The sequence below is a fragment of the Morone saxatilis genome, unplaced genomic scaffold (genome assembly GCF_004916995.1).
Source record: "Morone saxatilis isolate NCDOM2014 unplaced genomic scaffold, NCSU_SB_2.0 Contig3, whole genome shotgun sequence".
Classification (NCBI taxonomy): Eukaryota; Metazoa; Chordata; class Actinopteri; family Moronidae; genus Morone; species Morone saxatilis.
This window is the reverse complement of record NW_023339873.1, coordinates 6,823,662-6,833,729: the sequence shown is the minus strand read 5'-3', so window position 1 is coordinate 6,833,729 and position 10,068 is coordinate 6,823,662. Positions and strand designations below refer to the sequence as shown.

General features: G+C 39.1%; 1 protein-coding gene across 2 annotated transcripts; it reads right to left on the bottom strand.

Moving 5' to 3' along the window:
- Window positions 1-2,913: 2,913 nt before the first annotated feature.
- On the bottom strand, window positions 2,914-9,311 carry crip1 (cysteine-rich protein 1). 2 transcript variants are annotated; one of them, XM_035674071.1, is made up of 5 exons: window positions 9,126-9,311; window positions 4,742-4,836; window positions 3,664-3,721; window positions 3,255-3,328; window positions 2,914-3,136 (listed from the first exon to the last, which is right to left on the bottom strand). In XM_035674071.1, the coding sequence occupies exons 1-4, from the start codon at window positions 9,163-9,165 to the stop codon at window positions 3,285-3,287; spliced, it is 237 nt and encodes a 78-aa protein (XP_035529964.1). In that variant the 5' UTR covers window positions 9,166-9,311; the 3' UTR covers window positions 2,914-3,136; window positions 3,255-3,284. The 2 variants fall into 2 exon arrangements, with proteins under 2 accessions (XP_035529964.1, XP_035529963.1); XM_035674070.1 differs by having other exon boundaries at window positions 3,281-3,328; window positions 9,126-9,309.
- Window positions 9,312-10,068: the final 757 nt, after the last annotated feature.

The following is a 10,068-nucleotide window of genomic DNA, read 5'->3' as shown; positions in this document are numbered from 1 at the left end:
CTGATTCATGCTGACACAGCAGGTATTCGTTGGCAAATTACTCCGACATCTCTCTCTCAAAAAAAAAAAAACTGGTAACACTTCACTTTAAGTGCAGTGTAAGTCAACATAAGTGCTTTATAAATGTGCTTACTTACTGCCTGCATGATGCTTTTATGATGATCATGTCGGGAAATGATCCCCGGTTTTAAAACATTAGGCCTCAACAACATGAACAGGGTATGTGCTGTGAGACTGTTGGGAGCCAGAAGTATATTTGGTACATGTACTTCCAAGTACACCGTGTACTACCATCAAACTTGTGAACTTGACTAATGCTGCAGGTTTCACACAAACATCCGGACGCGTCACCATGGCAACCAAAATATTGGTATTTCCTGTGCAAAGCCGAGAATGAGATATTTGCATTCTCAGATTGAGACTGATTATTATCAGTGGGGGGAATATAAACAGATGCCGCCAGACCATGACAAAGTAGTGAAACGCTACCTTTGAACACAGAATGCTCAGACAAGGAGCTTTAATCGGCCTCAGATCCTATTTTTATTCACCCATCACGGGGACATTCAGCAGTTTATTATATGTAGAAATGAGGCTAAATTAAACTTTTTATGTGATGTGCACGGCGCTGTAATGACAGAGATACTCTTTAGTTTAAGAGTTTAGCCTTTTCTAAGCCCAAAACGAAAAAGGAATGTATTCGAGGACCAGTGTGCAGGTTTTAGTGGGTAGTTGCAGATTGCAACTCCCTCGCTTCTCCTTCTTCTTCCAAGCACAGGAGAAACTACGGCACTCCTGGGCGAAACATTAACGTAGAAACATGGCAGTTCAATGTTGGAGGCTCCAATATCAGAGTTAAGAGTTAAGCTCTGTCCTGCTCCTTACTGAATTTGGGAATGTTTACCAAACACCTCAATTAGTCCTCGTACTAAAATCCTTTCTCTTGTAAAGTTAAAAATGCAAATATTCAGTTTGAGAGTAAATGGTAAAAGGACTCAAGGATACTTCGACATGCAGCCAGAGAAGCCCGGGATTGAACCAACAACCGTCCGATTAGTGGATGTCCTACTCTGAACTGAACTGACTTCCCCATTTTTGGTAGTTTTAACCGTGCATGTGTTAACTTGACATCAGTAGTGCTACGTTTGTTCTTTATATGTTCTTTGTATTTTTAATTTGCAAACGTATTGTACTATGTCCTTTCCCCCTGTATTTAAATTGGATTGAATGAGTCTTTATTCCTGTCTTCAGGTCCAGTGTTTAACATTTAGGAGGATCTATTGGCAGAAATGGCACGTAATATTCACAGGTATGTTTTAATTAGTGTATAATCACCTTAATATAGGAATTGTTGTGTTTTTGTGACCTTAGAATGAGCCTTTTATATCTAAAGTTATCTACATGGCCTTCGATAGAGCCTGCCATATTGAAAACCACTGGCTCAAGATAGGGCCAGTATTGCTCTTGGATACGCCCTGGACTTTTAAACATACTTGTAGGAGTAAGAAATCAGAATTAACCACAGCACACTGGAGTGATGGTGGTGGTGAATTTCCTATTTCTTACTACATACTGACTGACAGACTGGAAATGTCTATATAATTATTCTTAACAGTACCACCTTTGACCACAGAGGCCGCCAGAATCAACAAACAATGAAAGCTTCTTGTTGCTGCTTTAAGTTTAAAAATGCCAAAAAAATAACTGCATGCAAGTGCTTAAACAGCCACAAAATAACAAGCAAATGTCAAAAAAACGAGGATAGCAATGACTGAAAATGTGTAGCTTATAAAGCCTAACCCCTCTCACAAAACATTTAGAAAATGTATGAACAAACCACATTTATATTTCACTTCACAACCAATTTAAAGTAAGAGCTGAAAAAAAATTCTTCACTGCCAAACATCCTCTGCATGTATTCATCAGTTTCCTCGGTGAGTATGGCCTTGGTTGAGATTTTTTCCCTGCGACAGTGAGCGTCTTTGTTGCAAAGAGACAGACAGGCACTCTGGCTTGTCTGTTGGGTCTTGTTTGTGTCTGTTGCCATAGCAACTGTCAGGCCTGCAATGGCAGAGGCGATGGTGGAGGTGGTAGCTGCTACGTGATTCATGGACAGCGAAGGGCGTCCGTGCAGAGCAAAAGGTTTGGCATCAGAGCCCAAAAAAAAAAAACCCCAAAGAGGAAGCATCTGGTGGATCTGCAGAGACTCAGCTGCTCCTCCAAAAAACATATGCATTACTAAAAATTACTTTCCTTTTGCCACTGAGATATTTTCTGCAGACTTCACCAAATTTATTCCTGACCTTTGGAAATAGTTGGAAAAACCATTTAATAGCTGTTCTGGAGCTTTCAATCACATCACACGATCTTTTCCTCAGTAGATGGAAGTTTTCATGTCATGGAGTCCATACAAGCCCATTTTCTTATACATACTCATACTCATTTAGTATGAAGTTGACGTTTTCTGAGGTCAGTTTGACGCTTATTCAAGAGTAATTAGCACCAGTTTAATGGTTATTGAGCTGTAAATACTCATGTTTTTAGGACTTCCTTAAATGTATTTTTATTATTTTAAGAATCATGCTTAATAGGCTTCATTTTTTTTGACAAATTGGGGTTTTCCTCATTGTTCTATTAACTCTTTGGTTGTTTTAACTGTATATTTTTCTAATGCGGGACGAGGCTGTTTAGCAGAGTGAAGACTGTGAATATAGCTTGTGGTCTTCACCATGCCCTTATCCCATGAGTTTAAGTCTTAAATAATAATTCAAACTTTAAAAATAAGAACTTAATTTACTTTCTTTAACAGAAAATGAATGAAATGCAAATATAGGCCTACTGTATATTTCTTTTTCAAATTCAAGGGTCTGTCATACAGAGACTCTGCAGAGAAAATACAAATGAATAATGACACAAATTTAAAAAGTGTTTAATCAGAATGTCCACATTAATAACAGGATGAGATTAGAGGAATACACAATCCTCTTCAGAAAACCCAGAATAAATCAATCACACAAAATGTTTCTTCTGAATCAGATTACAGTTTGTTTGCTGGTTTTTATTGGGACTTTCGAGCATGCTGGCTTTTTCTTTCAAACTAGTTTCCAGGCAACATTTTTACTGCGGGGCCTTGAACCTGATGAAGAAACAGAGAAAACAAACACAACGATGAAGATTTGCTTAGAGTCAAGGTCTGTGTGTGTCTTAACAAATAGGATGAAAATATGAGAGATTAACAAATGTAGGCAAATGACCTGGTGAAAGACTGTGCGCTCACTACCTTTCTATTTAGCAAATGTGTGGCTCTCGGTTCCACCGCGTCCAAATCCTGTAAGGAAAGACATTAAGTCAACATTAATGTACATTAAAGCAGAGAAATTATCTCATAGCCTCACCTATTTTTAATTTCAACAACTACTTCCACCCAAGATAAGAGTTTAACAGAATGGTACCAATTGTGTAACGACTGGTTTATTGAATGCGTGACCCAATCAGGTGACAGCGTGTGCTCTGATGGGATGGGATCATTTACTGCCTTTTTACACAATCAGATACAAAACATCATTTTCCCACAGGGCGTTCCTGGCCACGAGTCTCCCGAACAAAGGTGACTAAGCCTTTCGCTATCATGGCTGTCAGGGACCAATCCTTTTTTTTTTTTACCTTTAGGTCCAAACATTGCACCGTAGCAGGGGTTGTGACAGTATGGCTTGCCTTCATGCTGTAAAAGGCAGAGTTGTATGAGCATGGGTGCATTGAAAATATCAAAACATCTACAAATATTAAGGTAGTAAGCGTTAAAATTTGTCTATTTTTGTATTTTGGAGGCAATCCAACAACATTATATCCTTTTTTTGGTGAAAAGTATGCTCAAAAAGTCTTTATTAGTTGTCAAAACAAAACAAAAAAGTACATTATCATAGAAATAAATGTACATTTCAAAGACACAGTGAAATAAAATGCTGTATTCCTGTGTGTGTATGTCCAAATATGGTGTAAAAGCTCACAATTATATTAACTATTTTGATGACTTGAGCTTGGGGGTGTATTCATACATTTATACATGTAAATAAGACTTGGGGCTACTAGCTAACCTTGTTTATCTCCTAAACTGCACTTGACCATTTTATCATAGTGTAAAGCTGCTGTTATAAGGTACATTATGATACTTGATGAATCGTCTTGAACTCGGGGGTGAATACATTAATGTACTCGTCCATATTTATTGAAGATTTTTAATTCATAACCGTCCATTAAGTGCCTGGGAACTGGATTATTTTATGCCACACTCTACCCATAGACCCATTTTTTGGATTGTTGCGATGTTTTTAAGCATGTTTTTGCAATTAAACTGTGGGAGAAAGTGAAAATTGCAAAAATAGTTGCAGTTTTTTTGTATAGGTCATTAAAAATTAAAGTAAACCTACAAGAATTCACGGTTTGGTTGTATTTGCATTAACTTCCTGATGACTTCCTTCCTTTATTGTCTTTCTTCTATCCTTCTTCACTAGCAAATAACACAATCATTTAGGTTATCAATAGCTAAGTAACAAATAAATCAACTTTAAATTCAAACTAATTTCTGTATTTGAACTTTACTTCTTAAAAACTACTTTATAACTTGAGTTGCTTGAAAGTGTGGAAAGTAAAAGCTAAATACTGTCAAATGAATGAGGTTCAGATTTAATACCCTGTATACATTATGTTCTTGTCTGTACTGTAGGTATTCCAGGTGTCTCACCTCCGCATGTGAGCCTGCTGACAGCGTCTTGTTGCACTTCTCACACTTCAGACAGGGCCTGTGCCAGTCCTTCCCCAGTGACGTCACCCTCTCGGCTGCCAAACACACCAGAAGACAAAATTAATAACCACAGCCGTGAACTTCCACCACAAAGAGAGCCACTGTCGTCTGCAGAGGAGTTGGAAGTGTCACAGGGTCACACGTGGTTCGGTTAATGCATCTCAGACCAGAAGTATGAGCTCATAGTCCTGAGATTTTGGGCGCAATATCAATTATAGACGAACAAGATCTTGTCTTTGCAGATAACCTCGATAACATTCTTTGGGTGTGGCGCTTGAGGGAAAAAGAGGACAGAGTGTCCCAAAGGAATCTGTCCTCCTCCCGCCTCATAAACTCTGATAAAGACCGTCTTTATCTGCAGGGCTGATCTGCACAAACACTCATCAGGAGGACTATAAAAGTGGGGAGGAACCCGACAGTCTAAGTCTTTAATGGAGAAAGATGGACAAGAGTTTAGACGACGTTTGAGACTCATCACTCGAATACGGGCGAGAATCTGGCCAAGGATCTACACACAAGGATTCTGATCGCTCGGGGAATGCAAGCCTGGGAAATTGTGCAAAGAGAAGAGAAGGGAAGGGAAAGGAGAAGTGTAAACTGATGAACTAACTGAACATATATCATCTGCCAGGTTTGGTAAAAACATAAAGAAGTCAAAGGACAAGAGGATGTATGAAGGAATGCAAAAGTAACCCTTGTTTCACCTGAAGCCACCGGCCTCCAAACCTTCCCACAGTATTAGCGTTTGACATATTTTCCTCCCTAAAAATAACCCGATGTGGCATGAGATTATGCAACAGGCAGCGGAAACGAGAGAAAGTGCTCCGGGGCGAGGTCAACCTCTCAGCCCAGCAGCATAAAAACATTTCAGCAAAATGTGGCCGGGGGGTTGGAACGAAAGTCTGACCCGAAATAATCACAGTACTTCACTTCAAATAACAAACTAGTGGACTGAGCGAACAGCGGGCTCCCGTCCCATCCTGATCAGTTCTACTCCTCATTGTGTATAGATTCTGATAAAGCTTACTTTTTGTGCACGGGTTATTTATTTTACCTGATGATATGAAGATATGAGGTGTGACAGACAGACGTATAATGAGATCTGCTCTCTGTATCAACTCGCATTGCCTGGAGAATTATGGAGGCGGTCCAAAACACACAGACACAAATCTGAATGGAAAAACACAATGAGGGAGGCCTGCTTAACTATTCGCTTCATTCCTTCCCAAAAAAGATTCATGGAGAGGTTGTATAACACTTTGTCGAGCTAAAAAAAGAGTCTAAGAATGCAGTCTGAAGGATTTAGGGTTGACTGAATGAGCTTAAATACAGGAACCCTCTTTATGGTATGAAGATCAACTGAGTTTAAGTTTTAAAGGAATAGTTTAGCATTTATGGAAATACACTTATTCTCTTTCTGACCAAGAGTTAGATGAGAGGATTGATATCACTCATATCTACTCAGTAAATTTAAGGCTACAGCTTGCCGCCAGTTAGCTTAGCTTAGCGAAAAGACTGGAAACGGGGAAACAGCTAGCTTGGCTCTGTCCGAAGCGATCAAAACTAGCTCACTAATTAACGTTATTCTTGTCTCAAAGAGCTGGCAGGTAGATTGTGTTACTTTCTGACACTAGGCTAGGCTAGCTGTGTCCCTCTATTCTCAGTCTTTGTGCTAAGCTAAGCTAAGCTAATCAGCTGCTGGCTGCAGCCGCATATTTAGAGGAATACTTAGATATGTTTGGAAATAGACATGTTTTCTTTTTGTACTCAATGTAAAATTAGCTTCTTTTTTTTTAACATCTGTTAGTAAGTATGTAGCTACCACAAGCAGCCTGTTAGCTTAGCATAAGTCAGTCCCTCCAGGAATCCACCTTTTGACTTTTTGGAGGTATTTTTGTGGCCTAAAACCTAAAATGCCAGATTTCATGAAAGCTTTTCTAAAAAGAGAAAGTGAAAAATGCAAAAATAACTTCGAAATGTATTCAAATTTCCAATTTACAAAGGCAACTTGTTTGGACGGGGTGCATAATCTGCATCTTCACAACTAGAAACATAGAAGTGAGTTTGATGGTCAAACTTTGAATGATTGGACGAATATGGGGAAACATTAACCCCCTTTTTGGTTGAATTTGCATTAATGGTTACGATAGCAAAATCGCAACTTCCTGACACTACTGCTTAGCGTAAGTGGAGGGAAACAGCTAGCCTGGCTCTGTCCAAAATCAGCCCACAAACCTTTAAATCTTACTAATCATAGAAATAGTTTAATTTTAGGAAATAATTTACTAGAGCAGGATACAAACATTGATACCACTCCTGTGTCCATACGCTAAATATGAGGCTACAGCCATGAGATGATTAACGTTACAGGGAAACAGCAAGCTGGGCTCTGTCCAAAGATAACAAAATTTGCCTATTTAGTTTATTTAAAGTCAGTGGTCCAGCAGTGGAAAGCAGGAGCAGTATATTAAAATTTATTTTGTCTAATGCTCGAGGTGAAGCTGGAATTGGATCAAGTTCCCTCTTCATCATTCACCGGAGGCAGCGGTAGCCTGATTGTTTCCATCTGAGAGCTTAGAAACATTAAGACAGATGAGCAGTAAAAGAGTAAGATGGGATGTGGAGCAGCGAGGTGCGATGGAGGCGATCACAGACTGCACAATGAAGGAGTGAGACATGGAGCGAGTTTATAAAGGAGGTCTGAGGGGGGAAATTGATGCAGACAGGTCAGGACGAGGTTACCACAAAAAGAATACAAAGCTTTGTTTTAGGCTATATTTCCCTCTTCCTGCATGGAAAAAGGAAAAAGACTGGTCGGCTCGTTCTGGACGAAACAAACTGGTTTGCTTGTTTTGGCCCGAAGGGGGACGTTTAACCATGAAAGGGAAGAATGGGAAGCATGGCTCCCCAGTTGCACGGTCAATTCATTTGACTGACAGTCCAAAGACTTGGCTTTGTACTCTGTGTTGGCCTCGGCCCTCTGCGCGTCTCTCCAGAGAAGATTTACTCTGTTGCACTACTGAGCGGCAGACAATGTGGTAAATGGATTAAGACACGAATAAAATGGAACTGTCCCTTTTCCTCCCCGGATGCTGTAATTGCTCCGTGTTTGATGGGATCCTTGTGAGACGGACCAACAGGATCGCTTTGGAAAGGAATGGAGCTGTCGAGTCATTATTCACGTAGCTCGTCAGTCATCGAGAAAGACAATTCAATTTGTAGAGGGAGCACAGATATTAAACTGCAACGTAACTTGATAACAAGAAAGCTTAAGTGACCTTCTGAGGCATTCATTTGTAAAATTATATATAGACTATAAGAGGGTGGACTGACAGCGAAAGAGTGAGCAAGTAAGCAGATAAAGCTGCATTAAAATTCTAGTGATTAAATTAACTACATTTACTCGAGTACTATTCTTTTACTTGAGTATTTCCTATTTTCTGCTGATCATATCTTCTTCAATTTCAGAGCGGAAAATTGTACCTTTTTACTCTATATGATTAATTATAGATTATACAAGTACCCAAACAAGTAAACAAAGCAGGTAAAATTAGCTCCAGCTCAACCAGCTGCAGCATTAAAGTGCTGCGTACTGTGTGTGAGTGCATCAGTGGTGGAAGAGGAGGCCTTCAGATCAATTACTTAAAAGTACTTTAAGTCTACTCATTATTGTATCTGTGGAGCCTTATTCTCAGCAGTGGAAAGTAATCAAGTACATTTACTCAAGCACTGTACTTTAGCACAATTTTGAAGTACTTTACTTAAGTATTTCAAGTTTCTGCTGCTTTGTATTTATACTACTCATCAGTTTCCGAGGGAATTATTGTACTTTTTAGTCCACAACATTTAGTTACAACACCAGTTACTGATTACTCTGCAGATTAGGATGTTGCACACAAGTATAAGGATGTAATATTATGATAAATGATTTATTAAACTACCCAAAAGTACATAAAACTGTTCAAATGAGCTCCACTTTGAGCAAATACTCCACCAAGTAGTAGTTACATGCATTAATATCCAATAATAAGCCATTCTGCACAACGAGTACTTTTTTGTAGTGGCGCTGCGACTCCCTGTTAAACTCCTAGAATACATACATAACAGCTTATTTAACATTTAATTCGTATAATATATAAAGTCACGCAGTCATGTGCTTGCAGCTTCTTGCCTTGTCGGATTTCCTGTTTCCTCATTTGTGCAGAAAACCCGCTTTTTTTTTTCTTCCTTTGCGTTTTACATTAACCAGGAAATGTTCTCACGCATGGAACATGACATCCCTGCATTAAAACATGAACATGAGAATAAAAGAGAGCAGCCTTACCGAAGTAGACCTCCTTCTGGCACTTTGGGCACTTTGGCATTTTGTTGCAGCTGTGGGTGTGTGTGTGTTAATGTAAAAACACGGTAGGTATCCTGCGGATGAAGTGTGACTGCAGCTGTACGCACCGGCCCACCTGTTAGCTCTGGCTGACCACGCCTCGCTCTGAAGTGCAGATGTGCGCTCGCTCCTGTATTTATAGCACCGAGGAAATAGTTCAACTCAAACTTTTTCTAACCAGTGGGAGAGGCTTGTGTTCGGGCTTGGGCTGAGAGTATGTGCCAGAAAACATCTCATTGGGCACTGAAGTGAAGGAATTTGGCTACTGCACTTAAAGTAAACTCTCCTTCTTTTGAGCTTTTTTCAAGTTTTTAAGAGAGATTTATTTATTTGTATGTGTTGTGTATGTAGAACATGCCACTTTGGTTGTCTTTATTTTATATTTACTTGCTTCAGAGGTGTCCACAGTGTCCCTTCCACTCAAAAAAAGTTCAATTTGATTGTTTTAGCTTCAATGTGCAGAATCATATATGTATAAATTAATAACCTGGGCTTTTATTTGCTTTAACCATTAAACTCAACCTTCCTTTATTTGGCACATGCATTAATTTAAAAACTCTTCCTCAGCAAAGATGACAAATAGGCTACTATCAAATTAGTATAATAATTATTGGAAGCTATTGAATAACATTAATTATAAATCATTCATTTGATCATCTTTGGCTTCCAGTGCCTGAATTGGACCAAAAGAGGTGCCAGTACCCTGATTTTGCACAACCTTGACCCTGAACGCAACATAAGCGTAACCAGTTTTTATCTCTTTTAACATTTTCAGTGCTGTTTTCTCACTTGCTGAAGGAGGAAAGTTTCTTTTTGTGCACTTTAAATCTGTATGAGAACATAAAAATACAATAATGTTTGGAATTTATAAGTCATGTTTTATCAT

Bases quoted from the DNA above. Each gene is read 5' to 3' on its own strand.
- crip1 (XM_035674071.1), bottom strand. From the start codon at position 9,165: ATGCCAAAGTGCCCAAAGTGCCAGAAGGAGGTCTACTTCG. The intron at 4,837-9,125 runs GTAAGGCTGCTC...TGTGTTTGGCAG, and splicing joins CCAGAAGGAGGTCTACTTCG to CCGAGAGGGTGACGTCACTG. The intron at 3,329-3,663 runs GTAAAAAAAAAA...CTTTCCTTACAG, and splicing joins TGCAATGTTTGGACCTAAAG to GATTTGGACGCGGTGGAACC.